Source organism: Phycodurus eques, chromosome 8 (genome assembly GCF_024500275.1).
Source record: "Phycodurus eques isolate BA_2022a chromosome 8, UOR_Pequ_1.1, whole genome shotgun sequence".
NCBI lineage: Eukaryota > Metazoa > Chordata > Actinopteri > Syngnathiformes > Syngnathidae > Phycodurus > Phycodurus eques.
Window position 1 is genome coordinate 30,395,799 of NC_084532.1, and position 27,683 is coordinate 30,423,481.

At 46.1% G+C, this 27,683-nt stretch overlaps 5 protein-coding genes across 12 annotated transcripts in view; 4 read left to right on the plus strand and 1 right to left on the minus strand.

Moving 5' to 3' along the window:
* trappc8 (trafficking protein particle complex subunit 8) overlaps positions 1–1,429 on the plus strand; it is a 22,926-nt gene extending 21,497 nt beyond the window's left edge. Inside the window, 3 exon segments of the mRNA XM_061682793.1 lie at positions 138–277; positions 352–441; positions 611–1,429. Coding sequence (XP_061538777.1) covers positions 138–277; positions 352–441; positions 611–866 — 486 coding nt within the window. The 3' untranslated portion in view covers positions 867–1,429.
* Positions 1,430–1,529: 100 nt separating this feature from the next.
* LOC133405842 (alpha-2-HS-glycoprotein-like) lies at positions 1,530–6,003 on the plus strand. Of its 6 annotated transcripts, XM_061682796.1 has the most exons (8): positions 3,058–3,196; positions 3,371–3,765; positions 4,652–4,762; positions 4,838–4,922; positions 5,201–5,370; positions 5,459–5,575; positions 5,659–5,739; positions 5,816–6,003. In XM_061682796.1, exons 2-8 carry the CDS (start codon positions 3,652–3,654, stop codon positions 5,957–5,959), a joined length of 822 nt encoding a protein of 273 aa, XP_061538780.1. In that variant the 5' UTR covers positions 3,058–3,196; positions 3,371–3,651; the 3' UTR covers positions 5,960–6,003. The 6 variants fall into 6 exon arrangements, with proteins under 6 accessions (XP_061538781.1, XP_061538782.1, XP_061538783.1 ...); XM_061682797.1 differs by lacking the exon at positions 3,371–3,765 and having other exon boundaries at positions 1,530–3,147; XM_061682795.1 differs by having other exon boundaries at positions 3,058–3,765.
* A 2,253-nt stretch (positions 6,004–8,256) lies between these two features.
* On the minus strand, positions 8,257–16,499 carry ctns (cystinosin, lysosomal cystine transporter). 3 transcript variants are annotated; one of them, XM_061684335.1, is made up of 11 exons: positions 16,415–16,499; positions 15,770–15,830; positions 15,601–15,679; positions 14,152–14,242; positions 13,974–14,077; positions 13,773–13,910; positions 12,063–12,102; positions 11,862–11,981; positions 10,704–10,874; positions 10,511–10,628; positions 8,262–9,654 (listed from the first exon to the last, which is right to left on the minus strand). In XM_061684335.1, the coding sequence occupies exons 2-11, from the start codon at positions 15,816–15,818 to the stop codon at positions 9,512–9,514; spliced, it is 1,053 nt and encodes a 350-aa protein (XP_061540319.1). In that variant the 5' UTR covers positions 15,819–15,830; positions 16,415–16,499; the 3' UTR covers positions 8,262–9,511. The 3 variants fall into 3 exon arrangements, with proteins under 3 accessions (XP_061540320.1, XP_061540319.1, XP_061540318.1); XM_061684334.1 differs by having other exon boundaries at positions 8,267–9,654; positions 12,063–12,162; XM_061684336.1 differs by lacking the exon at positions 13,974–14,077 and having other exon boundaries at positions 8,257–9,654.
* Positions 16,500–16,566: 67 nt separating this feature from the next.
* Positions 16,567–19,341, plus strand: mrpl55 (mitochondrial ribosomal protein L55). The gene is made up of 3 exons (XM_061683805.1): positions 16,567–16,662; positions 18,791–18,968; positions 19,035–19,341. The coding sequence occupies exons 1-3, from the start codon at positions 16,625–16,627 to the stop codon at positions 19,188–19,190; spliced, it is 372 nt and encodes a 123-aa protein (XP_061539789.1). The 5' UTR covers positions 16,567–16,624; the 3' UTR covers positions 19,191–19,341.
* A 1,207-nt stretch (positions 19,342–20,548) lies between these two features.
* Positions 20,549–26,458, plus strand: ndufa11 (NADH:ubiquinone oxidoreductase subunit A11). Its single transcript, XM_061684530.1, has 4 exons — positions 20,549–20,653; positions 21,306–21,398; positions 24,710–24,832; positions 26,280–26,458. The coding sequence occupies exons 1-4, from the start codon at positions 20,575–20,577 to the stop codon at positions 26,390–26,392; spliced, it is 408 nt and encodes a 135-aa protein (XP_061540514.1). The 5' UTR covers positions 20,549–20,574; the 3' UTR covers positions 26,393–26,458.
* The last annotated feature ends 1,225 nt before the right edge of the window (positions 26,459–27,683 follow it).

A 27,683-nucleotide genomic window follows, 5' to 3' on the forward strand; every position in this document is an offset into this window, starting at 1 on the left:
TCTTTTGTGGGCTCTCTGGAAACCAAATCTTAACAAGTTGGAGCTTAACCTGCTTTACGTTCTGCTTTGACACTTCGCAAATCACAAATCGGCCACGCTCACGAGGTTGTGTTGTTGTTGTTGTTGTGTTGTCTCAGGAAGCTCAGGAGATGGTTCTGCTCAAGTTCAAGTCGGATCCGCCTCCTCCCGCCGCGCCGCCGTCCGCGCAACTGTCGCGACTCGTCAAGAGCAACCTGCACTACTCGGAGACGTACGCACACGACTTCGCGCACAACAGGTCAAAAGCACGCACGCACGCACGCACGCACGCAGATCTGAATGAGGTTGTAAATGTTGTTTTTCTATGCGTAGCGTTTGTGTGGTTCCAGTTTGTTTAGTTTTGTCCAACTGCTTCTGGACTGACGTGGACGTCACCGTTGACCTCAGACACAAAACCGGCAGGTCAGCGAATCGGGTGTGGGCAACTTTGTGTATTTGTCTTTGTGCGCTCCAGCAGAGATGCGCGCGCACACACACACACACACACACACACACACACACAGACGCACTAATCTCCCTTCTCTGCGTCGTCTCCCGTCGAGCGCTCACATCTTTTTTTCTTCTTTTGCAGTTCCGAGTCGGGCGAATGCGCGTGTTGCTTCGCTTGGGTCGGCCAGAGTCGCTACACGCTCGCCCTTTGCCCTCGGGAGACGCGTCGTCTTCAGCTGCGAGCCTGCTTCCTCGCGCCCGGCGTCTACAACATCAACACGCACGCCGTAAGCGCCGCCCCCGCCCGACGCGAGCGCGACGACGACGCGGCCCGGGCGGAGGTCGCGCAGCACGGCGCCGGACCGGCGCTCGTCGTCATCACCGACAGCAACCAATGACGAGACGACAACGCGCCACAGAAAGGAAGAAGATCGGAAGGGGAAGGAAAAGAGGAGGCCATGACTTCCCGGATGCTCGTCAGGAACTTCTTTGCTTTCGAGCAACGACAAACTGCAGTGTGCGCGCGGGTGCGCGTGGTGTGTGTGTGAGTCGGCAATTGTCTGAGTGTGCGTGTGCGTGTGTATGTGAGGCGCCTTTTAGAGGGCAGCACGGACGTCCCCTTTCTGTTCGCGTCTCCGAAGTTGTAAAGTGAAGAAAAACATTCTGCCGCTTTTTTTGACCGAGAAAACGAAACTGCGGCACGTCTTAAGTGTTTGAAACTCCCAACCGGGGCCCGACCCTCGACCCCCGCGGGACCCCCGCAGTCGTACGACCGGCGCTCGTGTCCGAGCGCGCCGAACTCGCGAAGAAGGAGAAAGCGCTGACGGGAGCAGGTGATCGGAGTTTTGTTTTTAAAGTTCCCGACGGCAGCGGCGTGCCGCCGCCTCCCGTGTTTTTGGTGTACTATATTTATAACACATATCATGTACATAGGAAATAAACAACTAATTCTCCACTGAAAGTCTTTCTTTGCTTTCGGACACTTAATGCTTAGTTCTTCGTTTTAGGGCAAATTAAACTTGTACGCACAATGTGAAAGACAAAAAAATGGTCATGATAATTCTGTAATGCCTCACTGTATCGTGGTTCACTTATTACGGATTTACGGCGTCACAGATGTCTTTATTTTTTTAAATGGGTCAGCGTTGTAAAGTTACTCACCTGCACATCTGCTTTATTGGCGATACGATTTGAATGTGGGAGCAGTGACTTGTGTAAGATCGTTAGCAAAGAAGGAAACCTCACCGAGTAATTTGGCAAAGCACGAAATTGCTTGAGCGTACAAAGAACGACTGGCAAGCCACCGTTGAAAACAAGCCACAGGCAGAGTTTTAGGAAATAAATTCACAAATACCAACATACAATGCAGACCTAATATGGACACGAACAAATGCAAGTAAAGAGCTTGATTTTCTACAACCCCAATTCCAATGAAGTTGGGACGTTGTGTTACACACAAATAAAAACACAACACAATGATTTGCAAATCATGTTCGACCTATATTTAAATGAATACACTACAAAGACAAGATATTTCATGTTCAAACTGAAATGTATTTATTGACATTGGTTTTCTGAAGTGTTCCTGATATCCTTTACACATCGATGTCATTTTTGGATCCAGCGCCGCCCGAGGGATCGAAGGTCACGGGCATTCGATGTCGGCTTTCGGCCTCGCCGCTTCCATGCGGCGATTTCTCCAGATTCTCTGAACCTTTTGATGATATTCTGGACCGTAGATGATGAAATCCCTCAATTCCTCGCAATTGTACGTTGAGGAACATTGGCCTTAAACCGTTGGACTATTTTCTCAGGCACTTGTTCACCTCGCCCCACCTTTGCTTGTGAACGACTGCGCACTTCGGGGAAGCCATCGCGGCCCCCACCTGTTCCCAATTCGCCTGTTCACCCGCGGGACGTTCCAAGCGCGTGTCGGATGAGCATTCCTCCACTTTCTCACTCTTTTTGGGAACGTGTTGCAGCCATACAATTCCAAGTTCATGATTATTTGCTCAAAACAATCAAGTTGATCAGTTTGAACATGAAATATCTCGTCTTTGTAGGGTATTCAATGAAATATAGGTCGAACATGATTTGCAAATCATTGTATTCTGTTTTGATTTCTATTTAATCCAACGTCCCGACTTGATTGGCATTGGGGTCGTGCAACTCCACTGCAAAGCATTTTGGGAAGCATCGGTATCTGCCGCCTTACTTCCCTTGATGCTTTTCGCTGACCGCATCGCCAGTGACCGTCGGTGCGCGGCGCAGCACCAATATGGAAATGAAATGTCCTCATCGGCACACTCGCCATTTATTTGCCTGTGCTCGAGAAGCGTTTGTCGAGGGTGACTTCGAGTGGATAAATAGAATACTCAAGTATCAGATATTGGCATCGAATTGCATGGATGAAACTTTAAAATTCATAAATACAATGAATAGTTGGTAACTGCGGAGTTGATTGATTGCAACGTATTCCCTGCAAGAAATGGTTGATTGTGCTTGAACTTAAGCATTGAACGCAATTGCCACTGTTTTGTCCAAATCGATGGCCGTTCATCTGTCCATGCCGGTGACGTCACAATGAAGCGCCCTTCCACGAGATGGCGGAAGGCGCGCAAAGCCTGTCGCCATTCACACGACACCGTATCGGCTTGGCGTTCATCGAAACGTTTCAAAGTGAGGAAGTACATTCGGGCCGAAATCGAGATGCGATCGGTGGACGGCGGTACGTACAAGTGCCCCGAGTTACCGACAATCACGATTTTTTTTGGGGGGGGGGATATTTCCGGAAATACTTTTCCCGTCAGTCTCCGTCATTGCAATGAGATGACAACTTTGTGGGTCTCTTGAAAAAGATCTCGAGAAAAACCTTTTCAAAAATAACGTTTTTCTCCCCCAGAGTCTGGCTCCTTTATTTCAGAAAGCGGAGAGTCCAAATGAAAAGTCCTGAAATTGTTGCCAGTCTGCCAGACGGGTTTTGACGGGTCCCGATCAAGACGGAGAACAAGCGCGACATCCCGTTCATCGGCTCGTGCCTGAGTCGCCACGAGTCCATGGCCCAGCGACCCAAGGAGCCGAGTCGCTTTGCGCCCCTAGCGGGCGTGAGGGACCAGACGTCGGCGTTAGCATGAAAGCTAACGATGGCCGTCGATCACGTTTGCGCGCCGAGCGGGAGAAAATATGTTTTTTGTTTGGTTTCTTTCAAAATCACGCGCAGACGTCCGCCGAGCCGCCAGGCTACGGCAAGCGGGAAGGGACAAATGCACGAGATGGGACGTATGCAACTTGATTCGAGTAGGACAGCGTTTTTTCTTCAAACAATACTTCTAAAATATGCTTTTAAAACAGTCATTCCTAAAATAAAAAGGTTCTTCTTGAAAAAATACTCTTTGCTATTATACTATTTTTTCTTTCTTGAAAAATACATCCCTGCAAAATACTTTTTTCGAAGTCATTCTTCAATAAGCATATCTATTTTTTATAAGCACAACCTTTTGTTCCTCCCAAAAATAACGAACAAATCAAAAGACAAAGAGTCCATTTCTCCTTTCCTCATGCTCAGGTGAGGTGAAGGAGCCCTAACCATGTGATCGGTTGAAACCCCGCCCACCGCTAATTGGGACGCAGGTGTCAGGCGCTCGTCCTCCTCTGCGATTGGTTGTCGGCGCTCCTCAGCCTGGTTAAAGTGTGCGCGCGCTCGTCTTCTTCTTCTTCTTCTTCTTCTGTCCTTCCCGTCGCCAGGCGCGACGTGTGCTATTTTCGCGTCGTCTCGGCTTTGCTTTTTTTCCCCGTCGTGATGGCGACTCGCCTGTTGGCCGTCCTGCTGTGCTGCGCCGCGGCTCTTCCGGGCCTCCCGGCGCCGCCTTCGCCGGAGGTCACGTGCGGCGAGGACGGCGCCGAGGCGGCGGCCGGCCTCGCCGTCCGACACGTCAACGCGCATCGCCGGCACGGATTCAAGTTCCGCCTGCGCGAGATCCAGAGCAGCGATTATCGACAGGTCGGCGCTTAACACGCCGAGCGATCGTTCGGCTTCTTCGAAAGGGGGAAAATGCTCGATCGTTGGCGAACGTTGTTCTTTTCTCACTTGAGGCCGTTTATCGCCGGCGGAGTTGCTAGCACGGCGCCGGCGCGTCCTTGGCCCGCTATGTTTGTTTTCGTAACGTCTTTCCGTCTGCCTCAGTTCCCGGGAGGTTGCCACATCGACGTGAACGTCAAGCTGGCGGAGACCAAATGTCACTTCACCGACCCCGAACCGCTCGACCGATGCCGGCTGTGGCGACTGAACGAACGGGTAAATAGTCCGGCGCTCGCTCCTGAAAGATGTCGGCCACGTGCCAAACTCCGTGTGTTGTCGTCGTGCGTTTAGGGCGCCGTGGCCACCTGCAGCGTCGAGTTTTGGGTCATGCGGGGCGCGGCCAAAATCACCAGACACGAATGCACCACCAGACCAGGTCACAACCCAAAAATGCTCCTTAATTGTCAATGTTTTGCTTTGGGGTTTTGGACCGATGTCGTTGGTTCTGAGACTCCTTTCGTCAACTGAAGTGCGAGTTGCCAGTTAAAAGAAGCTAACGTTATGGTTGACTTGTTTTTGGAGGTGTAACTAAAAAAAAAAAAAAAAAAAAAAACATTCACGTACCAATTCGTATTTGGCACCGGGCTGCTTCCCGGTGGCAGAAAAGTGCCCTGCATGTGAAATGCGATCAAGTTTGTGCTCGCCCGTTTGCAGAACACACCAACGAGGAGCTGATGACCATTTGTCCTTCCTGCCCCAAGTTGTTGGCTCTCGACGACCCGACGGGCGCGAGCGCGGTCGACGCGGCGGCGACCGCGTTCAACCGAGACGGCCGACGGCGGAATTACTTCACCCTGATGGAAGTGGCTCGGCTGACCGAAGAGGTGACGGCGGCTTTCCGTCTTTGTCCTCTCCCCGGCTGCGTTACGTGCCCGATGTCCTTTGAAACGCCTCCTTGTCCTTCTGCGGCAGTACGTCGCGAGCGTGGGCACGATCACCTGGCTGGCGTTCGCCCTGGTGGAGACCACGTGCCCCAGAGAGGCCACGAGCGGTTTCGCGGCCTGCACGCCTCGCTGCCCGGACCGAGCTGTGAGTCCGAACCGCTTTGACCGCTCCGCGCGGTTCTCGACACGGTTAGCGCTGCGATGAGTTCCGTTTTCCTCTCTTTTCAGAATCACGTCTTTTGCCAAACTTCCTATTACAACGTCCACAGACAAGTGGGAGAACTTTCCTGTGAAACGTATCCACCCAAAGTAAGTCCACGGCGAAAGCGCCCTCGGCGGCTCCGTCCCCACGGCGCACCTCATCGTCCCTCTCGGGTCTCCTCAGAATTCCGCCGCCCTCCCGGCCGGCGAGCCGGAGCCCGTGTGCCGGCCGCTCTTCCACCAAAGCGCCGAAGCTTGCGTTTGCCAGGCGCGGCTGAAAAAACCCGACGCGGCCGTCCACCACATTTGTCCCTTCCCGCTCAAGTGATGTCGGCGTATTGGTCGAGTCCGCAATAAAAACCCTTGAAAGTTCTTCGCTGTGGCTCGTCTGTGCGCACGTCGTGCAACAATGCTGACTTTCAATCACAGCTGTCGCTTCATGTTGGCTTTCATGCGCAAGTCTAAAAACTCGGTCCAGATTTGATTCCCATGCTGGGCAAAAGATAATTTTTTTTTTTTTTTCTTTAGCACTTAAATTTTGAAATTTTTCAAAATCCGGTTTTCCCCTTTCAAATTGACTGCTAGCTAAAGAAGCTGGGGAAAACAGGAGGGTTATTATATAATAACAAGGGTTATTTTCATATTTCCCTTTTTTTCCAAGTCTTTTTTTTTTTTCAGCACACTAATTTTCACCCCAAAAATTTTGTATTGAAAAAATACTTCTTTTCAGGAAAAGTTTTATCATTTGTAAGAAAAATTTAAAAAATGCCGAATTTTACTCGATTAAAGTTGTGTACTGTGTACGCTTTCTAAAAGCAAAGTAACGTTGGCCTCATTGACTAACGGTGTGTACGCACAGATTTGCGCTTCAGAAGACTTCTGTCGCTCAAGTATCAACTCAAACGTTTTTCTCAAGTGTACAAGTCATGGTTTAAAAACTATTAAACTACTAAATATCAAAGTAAAAATAATGCTGGGTGTGTTTTTGCAACTGGGATTGAAGCGGCTGTATACATTTTGTAATTTGTTTTTTTATTTTGCCTGATTTATATATACATATATATATATATATATACACAAAATCATTGTAACGATAAGCAGTTAAGAGAATGGATGGTTGGATAAATAGTCATTGTAAAATTAGGTTTTTTTTTTAAAATTATCTGTATTTTCTTTGTAATTGCTGTGTGCTTCTTTACCCTGTACTGTTGTAACAGTTTCTTCTCTGGGGATCTATCAAAGAGGATCTATTTTTGTAATTTTTTTATTCCCCCAGAGTTTTTTTTTTTTAACATTGTTAAATGGCATAAAATGTGAATAATTTCAAGCAATTTTTCCCGAATCTCCCTTTCGAAAATGAACTGAAAATAAATGAACACTTCCATATCACATGCAACCCAAACTATAGCAGCCTGTGAGATGAATTTCCCCTTGAGAGATGAAAATAAGCATTCATGCATCCATCTTCCGAGCCGCTTCTCCTCACACGGGTCGCGGGCGTGCCGGAGCCTATCCCGGTTTACTCCGGGCGAGAGGCGGGGTCCACCCTCAACTGGTCGCCGGCCAATCGCGGGGCACATAGAAACTACCATTTGCGGTCACATTCACACCTACGGGCAATTTCGAGTCTTCATGCATGTTTTTGGGATGCGGGAGGAAAGCGGCGTACCCGCAGAAAAGCCGCACGGGCACGGGGAGAACATGCAAACTCCACGCAGGCGGGGCTGGATTTCAACCCGCAACCTCAACTGTGAGGCAGACGAGCTTACTCGTCGTTCACTGTTCAATTGAGTACTGTACTTATTTTTTCAAATTTAAAAAAAACGTTAAAAAAAACTGATTATAAAATCAGAGCAAAGCAGCATTATGGCACTTCTTAAAGGCATTACATTTGATTTGAAATATTTTCAGTTTTGAAAAAATTCCAGGAAGAAAGTGATAACATCTGGGAGGTCAAAGGTCAGGGCCACAAAAGCACATTGTCCATCACACGTTGCACGGCACACAACGCTTCGTTTTAGTAAGTTGAATCGTGGCCAAGATGTAAATCGCACGATTGAAAAATGCACCGAGTGGGGCTGATATATTTATATTATTTAGCGGTGGGCGGGGTTTCGAATCAATCGCATGGCGATTGGTCTTTCACTTCAGCTGTGCAGGAGTCAGCACGAAAATCACTCCAAGCACACGAACACTTTTTCAAAAATTTTTTTTTTTTTGCACGAGGAAAGAAAATTATACATCAGGGTCAGCGACCTTTTTCAAAGTGAGAAATACTTGTTGGCTACTTGGGAACGTGAAGAACCAGTTAAATGCACACACTTCTGAAATATAACAACACATTTACACCTGGTGCCCGCCGGGAACCATGTTGCTCGATATACAATATTACAAGGAAGAAATCTTATTCTTTTCCACAAAAAGATTTTTTTATTCATAAGGTAGTACATTATAAGAGATAACATATTTTTTTCCAAGAAGTCTTTTTTTTTTTTTTTTTTTTTCAGGAAAATAGTGTTCTTTTAAGAATAAAAAAAAATAGTAATTTTTCACAAACTCTTTTTCAAGAAAAAAATAGTGGGCGGTTTTCAAGTGTTTCGCGAAAAAAGTTGTATTTCTAGAAAACATTTGGAATAAAAAATGTCATAAAATGTGCATTTGTTTCCTTCAAAAATGCAGTCATTGAATTTCACTTAAGAAAACATTTTTGAAAAGAAAAAAAAACAAGGAAAAAGTCGTACTTTTCAAGAAATGTTTGTATAGGAAAAACAGAATTTTTTTTTATTCATGTATTTATAGTTTCTCAAGAAAAAAAACATTTCACAATAATTAAAGAAGAGCATTTTTTTTCATGATTGATAAAACATCAAGAAAGAAACATTGTATCTTTGGGGGAAGGTCGATTTTTTTCAAGAGAGTCCATTTATTCTGGTTAGAAAAAAAGATCTGTATTTTCTCAGGGAAAGAAGTCGTCAAAAATTTCCCAAGAAAAAAAAAATGCTTTTATCTTTCGAAGAAAATGTATATTGTCAACATTTTTGTATTATATTAAGGCAAAAAAAAACAAAAAAAAACATATTTTGGGGAAAAAAAATCATTGAATATTTTTGAAAAAAAAAAAGAAAATCCAGAAAAAAAATCTCACTTCACGCTTCACGTTTTGCGGCTTCAGTGCTGCGCGGGTTTTCCCAAAATAGGTATTCATCAAAAAAAAAAAAAAAATCATTCAAAAAAGAAAAAATGCAGCCCTATCGACAGGCATATTGCGGAAAGACGCGTTGTTTCATGTTGATGCACGAGAGAGGAGGTTTCCCTGCATATATACGCCGGTAGAGATTCTGCCCCCGAACATTCAAGGTGTCATCGGCGCCTCGCTCGCTCCACGACGGAGGGCCTCGTCTCGCCGGTGGACGACGACAACGAAGGATTCACCGTGAAAGCGTACTGGCGTAGTTACCGCATTGCCTCACGTTTGTCTCCTATCCAGCAGGCATGAAAGGACACGAAAAGCGAGAGCATCAATTCTAGCCGGAAGAAATGACGGCCGAACGCGGCGCACGGCGATCCGGGCTTCGCTCCTGACGAAGATCATCACTCAGCGGCGAGGCCGGCTCGCATCATAAGGGATGGAGGATTTGTCGACACGACGCCAGAAGACGTCAGCGGCCTCATCCTTTGCCGCTCGGACCCGCCGACAGACGAAGACCCGCTTGAGATGACAAAGTCTGCAAGGGAGGAAGAAAACTCCCCCCCCAAAAAAGTGAACTACCAACATGTTCCACATGTAAACGTTTATTTTCCAACACGTTTGTGCGTTAAAAGTTCCAGGAGGTCAGCAGGTCGTGAGGTCAAGGGGCCGGCGGGGAGGTCAGGCGGCGCTTCACTCGCTTCGCCTGCGTTCGATCTCCCGGTATTGCGAGCGGTACAAGCAGTAATGCTGAACGATGAAGAGCACGTCGAAGAGCATCGAGAAGAGACCCAGGCCGAACTTGGTGGGGTCCCCGAAGATCAGGCGCCACTCGTCTGCACACAGGAAAGGCGTCACGAGCGAGCGGTTCCCGACGCTCTGGCGGAAACGGAGCGTAACTTTGAAATCCAAACAGTATATGAAAGTAAATTCTCGGCTGATTTGAACTCGCGCGTGGAAACTAGATTCTAAGTAAATGAGCCCACCCGGCGGGTATTTGCTTGAAAGCAGCGGCGTTTTGGAATAACGCCACACGTCATACTGTGCCGACGTGAATAAAAGACAAATAGAGAGTCTGTCATTCAATGAGAGAAAAGAGCGATTGAATAATAAACAAAGTAGGTTACCCTGACATGGCTAGCTCATTATTCATAAAGTCATAGACATAAAAATGGCTAAGACTTTTTTTTTTTTTTTTTTTTTTTAAATCGAGAGAAGGGAAATTTCATTCAAGAGGATTATGTACTTTCAAAGCACGTTTAGTGAGAACTAAAACATACGACATCAATGGTGAAGTGGCCAAGGGCTGGAAAAAATGACGGGCAAATGAAGCCTCATTTGACAAGAAAATATTCGTAGAAAAACGAAGTGTCAATGATTCCCAACGCAGCTACGTTGCGTTGCGAATCATTCGCTCGTTCCCTACTGCCGAATCACTGTCGAGGGATTTTCCGTGGACATTGTGGGGACTAAGTTGGTCTGCTCTATAAAAATCTCTCTCGTGTTTTGCCAGTCTACAAAGGAAAATGTCTTTGTCGTGATTCAGGAGTCGGAAAGAGCGAACGATTCCCAACGCAGTCGTTCGCTCGTTCCCTACTCCCGAATCACCACGGAGGCCTTTTCCTCCAGCGGACTATACGGTTGACTCTCGGGCGGAAACCATTCACGGAATAAGACGCGAAGGCGCGTCACCGTTGTTGTAGGACTCCAAGATCATCTGCAAGATGCTGAGCAGGCCGCCGGTGAAGTCCGGCAGCACGTTGCCGATGCTCCAGCCGTCCGTGCTCTTTCGCCGGTAGTTCATGAAGGCCTGACGGCGGCGAGACTCGCAATTACGTCGGAGTATTCGTTCCCCCGAAAGGAATTCCCGCCTCACGCGACCTACCTGCGGCACGTACTTGACCAGCGTGACGGCCAGCTTGATGTAGGAGAAGAAGTACAGGTAGTCCAGCCAGCCGAGGCGCCGGAAGACGGCCAGCGACGAGGTGACGCCCGCAAACGACCAGCCGATCAGCAGCAGGACGCGGGCCGTCCACGACACCTTCTGCCCCCCCCTCTGCGACACAAGATCCGGCATCTGATCCGATTCGCCTTTGACGCGGACCCCGGCCGAGGGCCGAGCGCGCTTTCGCGGCGTGACAGAAGATCTGCCTATGCATTTCATACGCAACCCAGCAACGCGGGCTATTGCTAAAACTGGTTGCGCTTTCACACGGCAACGCTGCATCCCGCCGTAGAACAATTGCTTTCAACACAAGCGGGGCAGGAGAAGTGAGTGTCGGGTGTTAAAACTTCACACCGCTTTCACACAAAGATTGCATCATTGGCGAATCCGAGCCGTGACGGGAGATATGCCTGCGCATTTCGCGCGGAACCCGGTGAGGAATTGTGTGAGCTTTCACACGGAGATGGCGCTCTGATGCAGCGGTTGTGCGGTAACAGAAGAGTCAGTGTCTTTGCCTTCTACACTGACCCATTGGCATTCGGTGTGCACTTTTACGCAGAGATACTGCACTTCAGAGCCGTAACGGAGCTCCGCCTGTGCCTTCCACACATACTGAATCAAAAAAAAAAAAACGGTTCTTTCCAGCACAGACTCTGCATAACTCAGCCATAACAGAAGATTCAACAATGATTCATCTTTGCCTTTCACGCAGAAGCCAGCAGGGAAACGTGTTCACTTTCCCGCAGCGATATAGCTCTGATCCATCTTTGCCTTTTACGCAGAACTCAGTGAAGAAATTTATTTTCACACCGATCCGGCACGATTGCAGCATCTGCGCTGTAACAGACGACCCGGCATCTGATCCATCTTTGCCTTTTAAACAGAATGCAGTCAAGAATCTCGGGCACTTTCACGCAGCCATACCGCACAAGTGACCGCCGTCATGTTCCGACTCCAATACAGCACTTCGGCAGCGTCGGTGCCAGTTAAACACAATGGGGGGGGGGGAGCCAGGAAATGCTTCTCCCGGGACCCCTTTCACACAGAGATCCTGCAAAGTGACCGGAGAGAACGAGCGAAAAGGGAAGCGGCGGCCACCTCGTAGACGGCAGCCTGGCCCACGCAGAACAGAGACACCAGGACGCCGTGCAGGCTGAAGAAGACGTCGTTGACCTTGACGGGGTAGATGCCGTTGGGGTTCCTCTGCAGGAATTCCTCCTGGGGGGGCAGGAAGTGGGCGTGTGAAGTCACGTGACACGTCACCCGACCTGACGCGTGACGGGCGGGCAAAGGCGTCACCTTGACGGACGCCACCCAGAAGAGGCCGACGTTGAAGACGCTGTAGGCGAAGAAGCCCGTCAGGTTGAGCGCCAGGTAGTCAAAGTTCAGGCCCACCACGCTGGAACGGCAACCGTCAAAACGTCGCGTGAAATTTGAGATACGCCGGTGATGGGCGCCGACATGGCCGAGATCAGACCGCAGGACTTTAGCGCTGATATCGGCCCGAGCAGATCGACACGATGACGAAACTTCTCGCGGTGTCACATAATCCGCGAGCGACGATCCGCCGCCGCGACGCCAAAATGAAACGTCCGGCATGATCGATTTTTGCGGATATCTGACGTATCGACGACAACTCTCGAGGTCGACCGAGAGGATCGCGTATTGTGACCGGCGCGTCGCCTCCCGTCGTCAACATTTATTCACGCGCACAAACCGCTGTGCGCCGACACTTTCGAGCACGATTCGACAGAACGGCGGCTTGTTTACGTACGACCGTTAACGCTAGCACTAGCTTGCTAGGGTACGTAACGCTCGCGAGCCGCGTCGTCTTCAAAGTATGCGAACGCACCTCAAGCGATCCTTGATCGAACGCCCTCTCCCGAGCACCGCACGTTTGCCCCCCCCCCACCATACATTGGCGCGATCCGTTGTTGCTGCCGTCGCCAAGGTAACGAGCGTATCCGCTACCCTTGACCGGCGACGCGTTTTCCGGTCCCGCCTCTCCGACAGAGTTCGATTTGATCGCGACGGTAAAAGACGCGCTGTCGGTCGCGCCGGTTGTGGTCTGACAATCGTGAAAGACTTTGAAAAACAAAGATGTCTGTCGCCTGACTTTTTTGGAACATATTGCGTGTTGCAAATCTGAAAAGATGTTTCATAAATCTCTGCCGAAAGGCCTTTCTAGAAAGCGGCCAAAACCATTTGAGAAATCATCCATCACTCCAAGGCCACCACTTGCCAACTTGAGCACTTCCCTGCTGTTAAGGCAAAAGCTTGCCTCCCTCTTCGCAAACATCATCCGCCCGAAACCGCAAGACCGGAAAAACCCAATTGAGATCAAAATGATTTCAATAACCTTCGTCCCATTTCTCTCGTTTCTGTTATTCCGATAATCTCTCTGAACAATTCCACTTTGGCTTCAGCCCCCTCCAGAGCGTCAAGATCACCGACGACCCCCACCTGGCCTGCTCACCCTCATCCTCACCCTCCTCGAGCCGACTGCAGCCGCTGATAGCATTTGCCTCACCGCCCTCCACCGCATTGGCATTTTGCACGCACACGCACACGCCTGCAGCGGTTCGGTTCTCGCCCGTCTGGCTGCAACCGGTTTGCTCATCATCATTCAAATCCCATTCGTCCTCCGTTTCTTCCGGTGTCCCCCAGGGCTCTGTCTTGCCCCCCCCCCCCCCCCCCCCTCTTTATCCCCTACATCCTGCCACTTGGTAATATTTTCTGTAAATTCAACGCACACGCCCACTGTTACGTGGATGACCCCCAGCCCCACCGCTCCACCGAAGCCGCCTCTTCCTCTTCCCTGGCTTATTGAGTGCTTCTCTGAACTGGCAGACCTCTCTTCTCTGTGGTGTGACTTTTTTGGGCCACTTTACTGGGCCTTTAAATGAAGTTGCGCGCTGGAGTTTGCATTATTCAAAATGCGGATGCCAATAATGTATTTTCCCTTCCACTCGGTATCGGCCCCGCAAAAACATATCGTTCCGTCGCTACCTCTTGTGCCTCCAGTTTTCCCAGACTTGCGGGTAGAAGGACACGGACCAGGCCAGGAAGTAGAACCACCCGACGACCTCGCTGAGTACCGCCACCGCATTGCTGTGGACCACCAGGAAGCGCAGACGGGACACCGAGCTGCGGAGACACCGGACCCGGCGTCAGGAGGCGGCCCCTCTGCCGCCTCCTGACGCCGCTCACCTGTGGCTTTCCGTGCCGTTGCTCAGCAGGTAGGCGGTCACCTGACCGGCGGAGATGGCCGTCACCGTGAACGTGACCGACGTGGCCGCGGCGGGCAGCGTCACCTAAGCGACAGTCGTCGTGTGGGTGCGACGCGGCGGGATCGGACGGAGTTTTTCGATTGGCTTTCGGGCCTCACCTGCTCCGGCAAGCTGACGATCCGCGAGGAGTCGGCCTTGGAGCTGTAGGTGACGTTCAGACGGATCGCCAGCGGCTGCGGAAGCGGCATGCTGGAAAGACACACGCGGGGATCACGATGTCGACGGGGATCGCGATGCCGTGGGTCGCTGTCGGAATGTGTACCGAATACGGGCTCCGCCTTACATCCGCCAGGGTCAGAAAAAGGACTTTGGAAATCTACTTGGTTGCGAGTTACCCTGTTGAAAATGTACGGTGGCTGGGAAGCGCAAAATTGCGAGACACGTTTACATTTCCGAAAACAAATGAAGAAACTGGACCCTTGTTACACTCTGCGTCATTTGCGCAATTGCCGTTATATCAGCATCACCACACTAGTGTTACACTTTCATCGCTCAATGACTCTGCACACTCGTGTCTTTTCTGTCCTAAAGGGATTTTTCATCATGGCGGCAGTTTGCCGTCATACCAGAGTGGCTCCAACCAACGGAGACAAATCGCTCGTGTGTCTCGGAACACACGTAGCCAGTAAAGCTGATTCGGATCCCGATGTTTGGGAGTACGTTTGTTTGGAATGGCACGTGACCAGCGAGAGCCAATCACAAGCGTCGGCTTTAGAAGAAGGAAGTGATGTGGCGGGGGGGCTTTTGTGGCTATTTTTCAAATGTTAATAAAATTGGAATCGTGGAAATTTCCAAAAGCACCTGTAATTTAACTACAATTACATACATTTTTGTAATTGAATTATGTAATCTCCATCCGTCCGTCCGTCCGTCCGTCCATTTTCTGAGCCGCTTCTCCTCACGGGGGTCGCGGGAGTGCCGGAGCCTATCCCAGCGATCATTGAGCAGGAGGCGGGGTATACCCAGAACTGGTTTTCCAGCCAATCGCAGGCCACACAGAAAGACAAAAAAAAAACATTCACACCTACGGGCAATTTCGAGTCGTCTATCAACCTGACATGCATGTTTTTGGGATGTGGGAGGAAACCGCAGTGCCCGAAGAAAAGCCACGCAGGCACGGGGGGAACACGCAAACTCCACTCAGGCGGGGCCGGGGATCGAACCCCGGTCCTCAGAACTGTGAGGCGGACGCTCTAACCAGTCTTGGCGCCGTGCCGCTTTATGTAATCTCGCTATGTATGATTAGTTACTCCCCAACACTGACAACTACATCGTGTCCCACCACATCTTCATGTTTCGCAACTTGCAGATTCACCCATTTGTGTATTCTTTTTGTTATTTATTTATCACCTGTTTAGGCGAAAGCACTGTGTAATTAATTAGGGGGAAATGGAATTGACAGATTATATATTTAATTCAAAATGCTGGTGAAACAGACGAAAGATCTTCAAAACAAGACAAAAGTCTAGTTGCCTCGATTCTACTTTTGTGGACTGGCGTGACCCAGATGACTGACACTCTACAAGGGCGAGCTTTCGTGTGCTCACCTGGAGGCGATGGTAAGGTTGGCACTGGAGCGTTCTTGGAGCGTCACCTCCGCCGGGGCAGACAGCGACACTTGTGACTCTGCGTCAGGGAGAAGAGACATCGTCACGAGGTCGCACGCTCGTTTGGAAAGCGCTTTCATTTGGAACGTTCGTTTGGCAGGAGAGTCACCTGAGATGTTGGCCAGCAGCCACAGCAGCAGCGCCTGCACGAGCCACATCGCTGCACCTGACTACACACACACACACACACACACACACACACACACACATTCAGAAACACACGACAATGCAAACAAACACAGACACACACATCATTCCCCCCTCCCCCCACAAACACACATACATACACAAACAAACAAAAACCAACATTCAGAAACATAAAACAATGCAAATACACACACACATACACACAACACATATGCCCCCCCCCACACACACACACACACACACGGAGAGGAACAAACAAACATGCACACAAACATACACTCAAGCATTTCCCCCACACAGACAAACAAAAACAAACAGGTGTGAACACACACACCAATACAAATAAAACCAAACACACACACATTTAAGAACAGACACGCCAGGAATATCATAAAAATAGTTAACCGTCACCGTACTGACATTCATTTTATAGCAAAACGATCACATACCAAGTGTAACTCGAAAAGAAACTGTAATAAAGTAAAACAACTCTACAGTAGGACAAAACACATTCATTCGTAAACACATCACATAAAAACCACCGTTGTAACTTGACTATAATTCGTAGATTATTGGCTTTTCGAGCGAGACACACACTTGAACTCACCACGGGGAAGATGTTCCTTGACGTTGCGCAGGTCACATGACAAGTTTTCCTTGTTTTTTTAACACAAGCCGGAACATTTATACCGCTGCCGTTTTTTTTTTTGTTTTGTTTCCGGGGAGGACATTTCGTCTGTCGGCTTCCTGGCTAGTGGTTTAACTTCCGGGTTATGTTAGCGTCCTTTCCGATGAGCACGTTTTGCTCGTCGCGAGCATGTCTTTCGTAAATAACACACATCGCTTGTTCTCTGGGTAAGATAACTTTTGTTTGATGTTTATGTTATTATGTCTTATTTTGTTTGGTATTGGACAGCAAAGGTCACCTCATAGGCACCAAGACAAATCATTTTGGTGTAAAGGTGATTTTTATTAGTTTCATTATTTATTTACTCCTCGGTTTGACGCCCACTAACTAGGCTGCAAAATGTCATTTGTATGACAACAAATGCACGTTATGTAGTTATTTATGTGCTGGTTTAAATCAAGTCAATTATGTTTATCGATCATAACTCTAGTTCTCACTATATATATTGTGGCAAACCACAACAGGAGTTATTTCAAAGTACTACTCACATTTGGTAGATTTGGTGTTACTAAAATGTTCAAAATAAACTGTATCATTGGATAGAGGCGTGTTACACGGATAAAATGAGCCAATCCATCGCCTTTTGATGATCAAACTGAGAGCGACTTCATTGTCAGAATTGCTTCAAACGTCACAAAAAAACAAACAAATAATAGTGAAGGACCACCGTATAGTTTTCTGTCGTTACCAAATCTTATTAACGTGTGATTTTCGACGCCAAAATTGCGGAACAGTTTCATTTTTGTCAGAGCAGCAGAAAATCTCAACCACATTGAACAATTAAAACACGAGGTGGTAAAGAGATTTCCCAACAATATAATCTGAAAGTAACAAATATTCCGTTGCGCCAAACAATGCGAAAACGCGATTTCGGTGGAATTCCGCCAAATTCACTTACCCTATTTCCCGGTACAATAAAATGGGAAGAAAACTGGCTGTTTTTCTGGATTTAGTAATATGCAGTGGGGCAAAAAAAGTATTTATTTACTTGTGCAAGTGCGCTCACTTAAAAAGATGAGAGAGGCCTGTAACTTTCATCATAGGTACACCTGACCTATGGGAGACAAAATGAGACGGAAACAAATCCAGAAAATCACATTGTCGGATTTTAAAGGGTGGAAAATAAATATTTAAGACTCCGTTTCCTCATGGGAAGGCGTGTCAGTGGAATTGAGGAGGTCTTCGAAGTATTCTCCCCACCGACTCACAACGTCCCGAGTCGAGGTCAGCAGTGCCCCATCCCCACTATACACAGTGTTGATGGTGGACTCCTTCCCCCTCCTGAGACAGCGGACGGTGGACCAGAATTTCCTCAAAGCCGTCCGGCAGTCGTTCTCCGTGGCCTCACCGAACTCCTCCCATGTCCGGGTTTTTGCCTCAGCGACCATCATAGCCGCATTCCGCTTGACCAGCCGGTACCCGTCAGCTGCCTCAGGAGTCCCACAGGCCAAAAAAGACGTCTATGCCAACATTCAGACAGCTAACAAGGTCAACGATTGCTTGCACCTTTGCACTGATGGTTTTTAGCGCTTATTTTACTCTTTAAACCAACAAAAGAGCTTAACATTGGGCTCAAACTTCACAGAGCAACTTTACGTCACAATGAATTGGGACAAAATTCACAAACGTCGCACAGTATCACAAACATTAACTTTGTGCCTCATCGGTGGGTAAGGAAAAGAATCAGCGTTTTGTAGTATTTGGTTCCATCCCCTTTTAAAAAAAAAAAAAATCACCGGTGCCTTGTGAAGTTACTTTTCGTGCCAAAATGCTGAGTTCCGGTGCGTACCCTTCAAAATAAAAGCCTACAAGCTTAAAACAGAAAGTCAAGTAAAAACCTGCACATATAAACCATTTGATGTGACGAAACCGTCCCAAGTGACTATTTTAACAATGCTACATTTAACTTTTCGCTGAAACATGAATTCACTAAAATTAGGTCAACTGGGTTAGGTCCACACACATTGCCTTTTAGTTCATAGGTTTGATATTGACACTGGTTATAAAGAACCCCGGGTGAAATGTTCATTTTAGTCTATGCTGAGGCCTGCTAAGAAAATGGATGTTCAGAATTTGGAGCTTGCCATCTGGGCGTTGCTGGAGAGAAGTGCTGGAGTCTTGTAAATTTGTATGGAATCAATCGATTCTATCAGAGTGGTCAAATGGGAGATTTTAGATCCAGTCCGATCCGATCCTCGTTTTTTTTTTTGCTGACATCGGACCGAGTTCCGATCTCAAAGATCGGATTGTTGTTCTGTAATTTTGATGTGTCCTTCACGTCGTGTGTGCGTCCAGGTGTTTCTTAAGGCCGACGTGCCTCACCCACGCTCTGCCCGCACGTCTCAACTCCAACAGGACGTCGGTGGTGCGCTGCAGTCGGCAGAAATACGAACGCTTGTACCCGGTGATGCTGGTGCGACCCGACGGCGCCACTGTCAACATCCGATACAAAGAACCCAGACGCATCCTCATGGTATTTGGTCTTATTTTCACGTGTTTGTCTTCAAGGTGAATGTGTGTTTTGTTTTTCTTTTGCTAGATGCCAGTGGATCTTTCCACGTTGTCGGAGGAGGAACGCCGTAGTCGTCAGAAGAAGCGAGAAGTCAAGAAGACTGTGACCGAGACCACGATCCACTACGAGGATGACTTCAAGGTGGACCAGTACAGCCAATTCTGGAACAAGAAGAAATATTAAGAAAACGGTCTGTGTTAAGATTATTATTATTTTTTTTATAATATAAAAACTCTGCCTAGTGGATTACCTATTCTCTTTATGGACCAGTGCTTTCTGGCATCTTGTGGATTTATATTTGTGTGTGTGTCCATTAAAGAACACCTAAACACCATTCTGTCATTTGTATTTATGAACTTTGCTTCATATTTTTCAGTATTGAAATAAACATTGTAGGACATTTGGTGATTGGTGGCAAAGTCAATGGAATTGTTTTACTTAAAGGCAGAATAACAAAATCACAATGATTTACAGACTAAATTTATACAGATTATAGATCCCGTAAAGTTTCTAAATACAATTACAGGTTTGATGATAATTCCTGAAAATGTGAAAAGACTGAGAGCGATGTCGTACTGAAGGGTGGAGATGGGGTGTTAATATTTGTCACTTTTCCTGTTTTTTGGGCATGGCTAAAATGGTGCCCAGTGACACACCCACCATTTTAGAACTTAAGTGCATTATTCACATTCGCGCGTATCCGGCGCTATTGCAAATTCCGACTCGGCCCAACCCTATTAGCACACGAGCTAGCACATCCAGGCCGCGACGACCCAGTGGGATATATTTCAGCCACCGCAGGCTTTAAGCAGACATATTTCCGTGGCTCAAGCAAGTCGGGATGTGTCGGCATAGAAAAGATGTTAGACAAAATGGCATCTATTTTTTTGTGGTTTCACGCATTCAGCGGCGTTTGATCTTGGACACAATGCCTTGATTTTTCACCATTTGTAAGCCTTGTTTTTATATTCTGGGATTTTTTTTGAATCATTCAAATTTGGCAGGGTTGGTTACAAGTTCACAACACTTCTCTGTGCTGTGTCAAATTTACAAGACTTCAGGTACATCTAAAAAAAATTAGAGTCAAACTCTTAATTTAGGGAGTTCAAGAAGTGAAACAGATGAACTAGACACACACACTGAAATATGTCAGGATTTTTTGTAATGTATACATAAATGTTTTGATGATTTTAGCTAACAGCAGACGAAAACCCAAAAGTTACCATCTCTGGAAACTACAATATTATGTAACAAACAATCAAGAAACAATGAAAATGAATTGTAATTAGGGAGTAGGGAATGAGTGAATGATTCTGAACGCAGGGATTTTTCGTCAGTGTTTTAATAAACTATATTGTCCACCATACAGTATAAAAACATAATATAATATTAGGGAGGAGCAACCACCAACGTTCTTTTTTTTTTTTTTTTTTTTTTTATAAATCCCTTCAACCTGCAGGGATCATCTGGGGAAAAAAAAAAAGTTCTACCCCCGTGCAGTAGGTGGCGGAAATGCAATGTATGCCGCTTCCGTTTTCGCTTGCGCTTGTCCTTGCTAAAGTGAGCAATGGGCTACTGGGACGTTCCAGAGGGCACCGACTGCGTGCATAAAACATGGATAACAACCAAGCTGGCCACCACTTTGGGTGAATATTGGACATAGTGAACAATTTGTGCTAAACGCTCGACAAGCTGAACGTTCCTGAGCCGCCAACGCGAAGTTACGTCGCGTTCTTGTAGCTAATGTTAACGCTCTGAGCTTAAATCTCTTAAGGACCAAAGTGTTTACCGCATTAAAATCATTAGTTATTAATCATAGAGGTGGTCGAAGTACGTACTTAAGTAGAAGTTCAGATATTTTCTGGTTAAAGAGTGGTTCAAGTAAAAGTACGGATTCAACCCCTTGAGAAGAAGAAAAAAAATACATTTTCGTTTTGAAAACCTCCCACAACGAAATAAACTGTGCACATCAAACATATTTCGCGCTTTTATTAACTTGGTAAGTCTTCATACTGAGAAGAAACGCTCTGAAAACGTGTCCTCATAGCTTTGCTGACATTGTGAAGTACAATGAGCTAATGAATAGCAAGTGAAAAAATACATTTTGTGATGGTTTTTTTTTTTTCATATTAGACAGAATTTTCGAACACTAGATGTCGGTAGTTTTAAGGGTAGCACAAGACAACATATTCGCCACAACCACATGAAAAATTCTCTTGAACAAGACAGATTATGAATCATAATTTTCGGATTTTGACGCACTGTCTCATCCCGGGGTCTTAACTTTTGCCTTTTCAGGTCTGGTGGGCTCGGCCTATCACATCGTAGCCTTCCAGCCTGACACTGCGATGGAAGCTTTACAGCGGGCTGGAAACGTCACAGTTACCATGGGTACGTACGTACCTTACCGCCGGCATGACTGTTACTGCGGTTACGTCAACATTATTGTTACCCTCTGTAACAACGTGCTGTACGTAATAAAGATGGTGCATAAAATTGAAAACACATTCAATAATAATAAGATCTTATCAGGGTTCGACATTAACGGTGGCCTGCGCCATTACGGCCCCTGACATATATAAATACGATGGAATCAACATATTATTTCTTTTTCACACGCAAAACAACTCACAACACAAAGTATAGTGGAACCTTGGGTTGCAAACCACTCTGTTTATGAACAGTTTAGGTTACGTCCAAAATTTCTTTAGAAAACTTACCTCTTGTTACATATTATTTTTAGTTTGTGAACGATTTTGGTATGGACGAAGGGAAGGATGTATGTCGTGGTTCTACTCGTGCTGCGTGACCATTATTGTCTCCGTTTCGAAAACTAGTTGTCTGCTTCGTGCCGTAAGGTGGAAAGGCACATGCCTGATCATTCAAACGCAAATCTTATAGCATTTGTGATTGACGTGGTAAAGCAAAAAAGTCCGGAAAACATTTTGTTTTCGCCAGAAAATACTATTTACAGTATGTACGCTATTTATTGAATTGTAGCATCTCTTTAATTAAGATATCGAACAATAAATGCCGGCGTAATCCCATTAAAATAGCTGTCCACGTAGATAGGAACACTAGCTACGCCAGCGCACTTTAGCTCCTCGGCTAACCCACGTGCTTACGACGCAGCCATATTGGGAGAGGCAACGTTCCCATAGAAGGCCAAGCATCAACATTGAAATTAAGTTGTAACTTGCTCATTTCTCAACCGACTCACCGTTTTGTCAACACAAAAATTTATGCTCTCAACATTTGAAAAATGACAATCAAATAAATGATAAAAATGATTACAAGAAATGTGCAGCAAATTGGACAACACAGCAATTAATTTTTAAAATGACAATGTGACATCCCATTTATTTTTTATTTTTTTTTGTATGTCTGAACAGAAAAGGTTTCCCTGGATCGAGTTGTTGTGCCCAAATCAACCAATGAATTCAAAAAGAAACAGACAAAAGAGAAAACACTTAAATGAGAATTTCCCTGTGTTATTATGGAGAAGGCTCTTCTATGAGCTGTCCTCCTCCTCCCCTTTCCCTCCTTAGCTCAAGATAATGAGCCATAAATTATTTTATTATGTTTATTTGGTGTTTAATTTCTTTATTATAGTGTGTTTTCACTTCTATATTACACTATATGTATTTTTAACCACACACACAAAAAAAAGTGTAGCGTAATTTTGGGGCTCCTGTCTCCTGTATTATGTGCACCCATGTGTAATACGCACCCCCAAAGTTCATCTCCAAATTCTGGAAAACCCTTCTACCCACGTATAATGCCCTTTTACAATGCATGATTTTGCTTCTACCCATATGATCAAAAGATGAAGTATTATCTGTACTTTGTTAGTTTTTTCAAATAATTATTCTGAAGTTAAGCACGTTATTTGAACATGTAATACTTTCTATTGCTCTTATTTTGAAATTCACAGCTCTAATTTTATTTAGTAAATGAGAAAACACACAGTTGTGCTCATATGTTTGATTACCCAGGCAGAATTTCTAAGATTGCAAAGAAAAAATGAAGGGCCAGGTGAAACACATTTCATTTTATTTGAATGGGATTCAAATTAAACTGTCAAGCATTTTGGAAAAGCATTATCATTAAACAAAACATAACCATGAATAAATTAATGATGGTTGTTGTTCAGTCATCAGTCATATTTCAAAAAACAATATTTCACAAATTTTGCCAGGGTATGTAAACTTATGAGAACAACTGTACTCATATGTACCAGTGTCATATTGGAATGAAAGTGTAGGCTACACCTTTTTCATAACCTAGATGGTGGCATGCATTTATAAAATGTGAGTTTTTTTTTTTTCCATTTTCGCCTATACCTATGTATAATGCACACTACTGACTTTAGAATTTTTTTTGGGGGGAGGGGAAATGCGCATTTTACACGAGAAATTACGGCATATTCATTTCAGTGGGAAACATTACCTCGGTTTAAGACTGTTTTAGGTTACAAACAGGGTCACGGAATGAATTAAGTTTGTAACCCGTGGTTCCACTGTAATATTTTCTTAAAGGCTTAAATTATACAATGTAATTATGCTTAATATGAAATAATCATGCCTAATTGTATCATGAATATGTAGGGCTGATACCGGTTCTGACGCGGCCACCACACAAAAAGGCACACCCTTACCAGTAATAATAAACAAATAAAGTGTTCTAGTCGAGTGAAACTCATGCCAGGTTTTTTTAAACAATATATTTTTAAATAAAACCACATTTCCATCAAAATTGTGAGACATAATGGAATTACATTATCAAATATCGGTAGTCTGTATCGGCGAGAACTCAAATGTAAGTACTTGTATTCGTACTTGGTTGCGGTCCATCCCTATTCCTAATGGGTACATCCCCGTAAACAGGACTGTTACCGTGGATACGTTGTTACTTTACCAATGACGGTCACTATTGAGTCTTTTTAAAATTGATTATCATATCGACTATTCCATCAAGTACTTGAGCAATCGCCCCCCCCCCCCCCCCCCCCCCCCCAAACATTTATTTATTTATTTTATGTTTTATATTTGTATTTTTTGCTACTAACATGCATTTTACTCATTTGCGAGGGATGCACTTCTATCCTTAAACTGCATATGTTGGTACTGAGTGTATGGTATAAATGTTTGAGACAACAAAATTAGCCAATACTAAGTGGTTAGCAAGCACGATTAGCATTAGCACACTAGCAATGACAATTTTAGGTAAACAAACTAACTACCATTCAGTTCAGTCATACCCCATGTATATCACACCTCTAATAGTGTCTTAAAAATCGTTTACAGATGCACCTGTCGTTTTTGGCACTATTTTCACCGGCCCAACCCTGCGTCAGTCTGCAACAAATCTCTGCGGTAAACTCAGACAGTAGCCAAATGGTTCTGTGCGGCGCAAACATGCTTTTATCCCCAAAAAATTATTGCCTCAAGGCAGAAATTTTTGCAATGATCAATTTTTGTGGCTGACTTAGCCGAGTTAGACAATTTTATTTATTTTTCCCCAGCCCTAATGGCTATGTTGCCATGGTGACGTTATCATACACATTACTGTTACGTCGGGAATGTGACCTTAAACACGACTGTTTCCGTGGGTATGTTGTTCCCATGGAAACGTACCGGACGTGCGAGTGTAACGATTAATTGCCGGCTCTATCCGCCGTGTTTTCTCACGTGTGCCACCAGCGGCGATGGGCGCCATCTTCGGCATGGCGACGTGTCTCAGCGCTCAGGCTCGCGAGGCTCCGGACGATCCGCTCAACTACTTTGTGGGCGGATGTGCTTCGGGCATCTTCCTGGGTGCCAGGAGTAAGTAGCGGGCAGGGGGCGCTCTTGGGCCTTCTTTTCACTTATGACATCATTGCTGTGCTACTGACATCCTAACGGTCACCGTGGCCCGTGACGACGTCGTCAGGAGTGACATCATTATCATGTCAAGTGACGTTGCGAATAGCGACGTCATCGCGACTAGTGGCATTGTCGTCGTGGCTAATGACATCGTTGTGCTCAGTGACATCATAATAGCTAGTGACACAATGCTCATTAACGACGACATAATGATTGGTGAGATCATCAACCTAATGCTAATGACTTCATTATCATTAATGACATCATTGGAATGAGTCGTAACATCCATCCATCCATTTTCTGAGCCGTTTCTCCTCACGCGGGTCGCGGGCGTGCTGGAGCCTATCCCAGCTGTCATCGGGCAGGAGGCGGGGTACACCCTGAACTGCTTGCCAGCCAATCGCAGGGAGTTTAGTTATTGATTTAATTATTGACATCGTGATTACTGACATCAATTTGACTAGTGACGACGACATCTTGGAGATCTTTTCACAGCTCACTCTCTCAAATTTGGAAGCACCGACGTAGAGGCCCACGAGGAAGTCAGGAGGCTTTCCCCGCTGTGTAGACCGCAACTCATCAAAATATGTATTTGGGGTTGTTGCAAAAGAAAGCTTATTTGGAGGACCAGCAACAGAACAACAAGAAGAAGAAGAAAAAAAGGGAACGCGCGCATCCCATACTAATTTCACGGCAGGATCTCGGACCTTATGAGCTCGCTCGTGAGCTACATTCCCACGAAAATCACAGTTCGAAAGCCGCCTGCAGAGACGTCGTGCTCGCTCTATCATTTTTCCTCTATTGTCTCAAAGCCCGGGATAGTGGCACACTGCATTTATCATGACTTCCTCCGTTGCCCCTTGTCGTTTACAAAGTAGCGCTCAGAAGTCACTCCGCCAGCCCCTCTCCTTTTGCAGGCGCTTTTTGACGTCACCGCCACGGCGCTCCAGAATCGAAAATGTTCTGCGCTTGCCACGATGCGATCCCTCGGCACAAACACAACCAAGGGGAAAGTCAAAGGTGCGTCGACAGTGCGCTGTGAAAAGGCCCCGATGCCTCGTGACGTCATCGGCGTGATGAGCCAAATCGTTTTCAGAGTGAGTCACGTCATCATGACCGTAATGGGTGGTGACTTCCACAAATTCACGAATCAACATCAACATCATGCCCGGTGACATCATCATGACTCTTGACATGACCCGTTACGTCACTGATATCAAGACTTGTGAAATCATCAATATGAATGGTGACATCATTGCGACATCCTGACATCTCGACAACATTGTAAGATTTATTTATACGACATGTTAGATTTGGAGAATGAATCTTTTGGGGGTTTATTTGTCTGAACTTGTTGTGAATTATTGGTGACGTGTTTCCTCATTTTTCCGTGTGTGCACGCATGTAGCTCACAGTGCGGCAACGGGCACGTCGGCGTGTTTGGGTCTGGGAGCGCTGGCCTTCTTTGGCAAAGTGTCCAAGATGGAGGGCTGGAGACTGGTTGGACCTCCTAAACTGTGACGCTGATCCAAACTTTGTAAATGAACGCGTGTGATGAAATAATAAAGTTGTGTCGTGACAAAGCCACGCGTCGTCCCGTTTGTTGCCAAACGAGTCGACCTGCGTCTTTGCTGCTGTTTTCTCCCTTTGAACTTTCAGCGTTTACGCCCCGGTTAGCCGGCGAGCGTGCGCGGGAGCAGGAAGTGAAGTCATCGGCACGGTCAAACTCTCACTTGACTAATCATTGATCTGGCGCCCCTTGAAGAAGAAGAAGGAGGAGGAGAGGACCACCGCAGAAACATGTCCGTCGTCACAGAAGGTCAGTACAGATTCCCTGTCGGGTTTTCGGCGTGCGAGTTGGATCGCGTCTTGTGTTCTTCCTGCCACTGAAGCGGAAGCTAGCATCGCAGCGCTTCTCGGCCATGACGCTCCTGCCGCGTGCCGTAACGCTCGCACCCGTAAACGTCCGTAGAAGCTCGGCACTGTCATAAAACGGGGCGCCATCAGACGTAGACTTGCGGGAAAACAGTTTTGGATGCAAGTCCACCATGCAAACTGTTCATTCTGTTGAGGGGAAAAAGACTTAGCAGTGTTCAATTAGTGTTTAGGTCGAAGAAAGAAAAGGACACATTTATTAACAAAACGTTTTTTCTTAGTTTTCTTTTTCTTCGGCCTTGTAATGATTTTTTTGAAATCTCTTGGCATTTTTTTCTATTTTATTGTATTCTTTTCTCTGTTTTTTTCTTTTCCCTTCCAAGTGCAAGAATGAAGTAAAAAGGACATGATAACACAAATGTGATGACTTTGCTGTCTGGTGTACGTTTCTTATTTGATAGTGTGTTCTGAAGTCCATATGGTTGTAAAGTAATTGGAAAACAGAGTATTGATGACATTTGTTTATGGCTGTCGTTTGGTACGAGAAAATAATCGACAGCATACATGGCAATATGAATATTTGTTTGGGAATCACAGCGGCGTATGCGGTTACCCCGTCCGCCTCGCAGTCAAAGGTTCTGGCTCGTGATCTTTCTTCGTTTTTTTCCTCTTCCTGCGTTCCGCAAAGGTTAATTGTTCAAGCAAGAACGGGCAGCCAAGTCGTGATCATGCAGGTTATAATTACAGTTAAGACTCGGCTGCCAAAGAAATTTGACAACTGTCAAAAAAAAAACTGCGTCTCCTCAGGCGCCAGACACCTTTTTTCTTTCCTTTTATTTGATCAACATCAGAATATTTATCATTTATTTGCAATAGAACTATTTGATCTATTACATGCCTTTTAAATGTCTATTTTACTTGTTATTATTTATTTTTT

Excerpts from the sequence above, each read along its gene's own strand:
- ndufa11 (XM_061684530.1), top strand. The coding sequence starts at position 20,575 with ATGGGCTACTGGGACGTTCCAGAGGGCACCGACTGCGTGCATAAAACA. Across the intron at positions 20,654-21,305 it reads CAAGCTGGCCACCACTTTGG|GTCTGGTGGGCTCGGCCTAT; the intron begins GTGAATATTGGA and ends TTGCCTTTTCAG. Across the intron at positions 24,833-26,279 it reads CATCTTCCTGGGTGCCAGGA|CTCACAGTGCGGCAACGGGC; the intron begins GTAAGTAGCGGG and ends GCACGCATGTAG.
- LOC133405842 (XM_061682794.1), top strand. The coding sequence starts at position 4,520 with ATGCTCGATCGTTGGCGAACGTTGTTCTTTTCTCACTTGAGGCCGTTT. Across the intron at positions 4,923-5,200 it reads CGAATGCACCACCAGACCAG|AACACACCAACGAGGAGCTG; the intron begins GTCACAACCCAA and ends GCCCGTTTGCAG. Across the intron at positions 5,740-5,815 it reads GTGAAACGTATCCACCCAAA|AATTCCGCCGCCCTCCCGGC; the intron begins GTAAGTCCACGG and ends GGGTCTCCTCAG.
- ctns (XM_061684334.1), bottom strand. The coding sequence starts at position 15,818 with ATGTGGCTCGTGCAGGCGCTGCTGCTGTGGCTGCTGGCCAACATCTCA. Across the intron at positions 13,911-13,973 it reads AACGGCACGGAAAGCCACAG|CTCGGTGTCCCGTCTGCGCT; the intron begins GTGAGCGGCGTC and ends GTGTCTCCGCAG. Across the intron at positions 10,629-10,703 it reads TGGTCAAGTACGTGCCGCAG|GCCTTCATGAACTACCGGCG; the intron begins GTAGGTCGCGTG and ends CGCCGCCGTCAG.
- mrpl55 (XM_061683805.1), top strand. The coding sequence starts at position 16,625 with ATGTCTTTCGTAAATAACACACATCGCTTGTTCTCTGG. Across the intron at positions 16,663-18,790 it reads ACACATCGCTTGTTCTCTGG|GTGTTTCTTAAGGCCGACGT; the intron begins GTAAGATAACTT and ends GTGTGCGTCCAG. Across the intron at positions 18,969-19,034 it reads AACCCAGACGCATCCTCATG|ATGCCAGTGGATCTTTCCAC; the intron begins GTATTTGGTCTT and ends TTCTTTTGCTAG.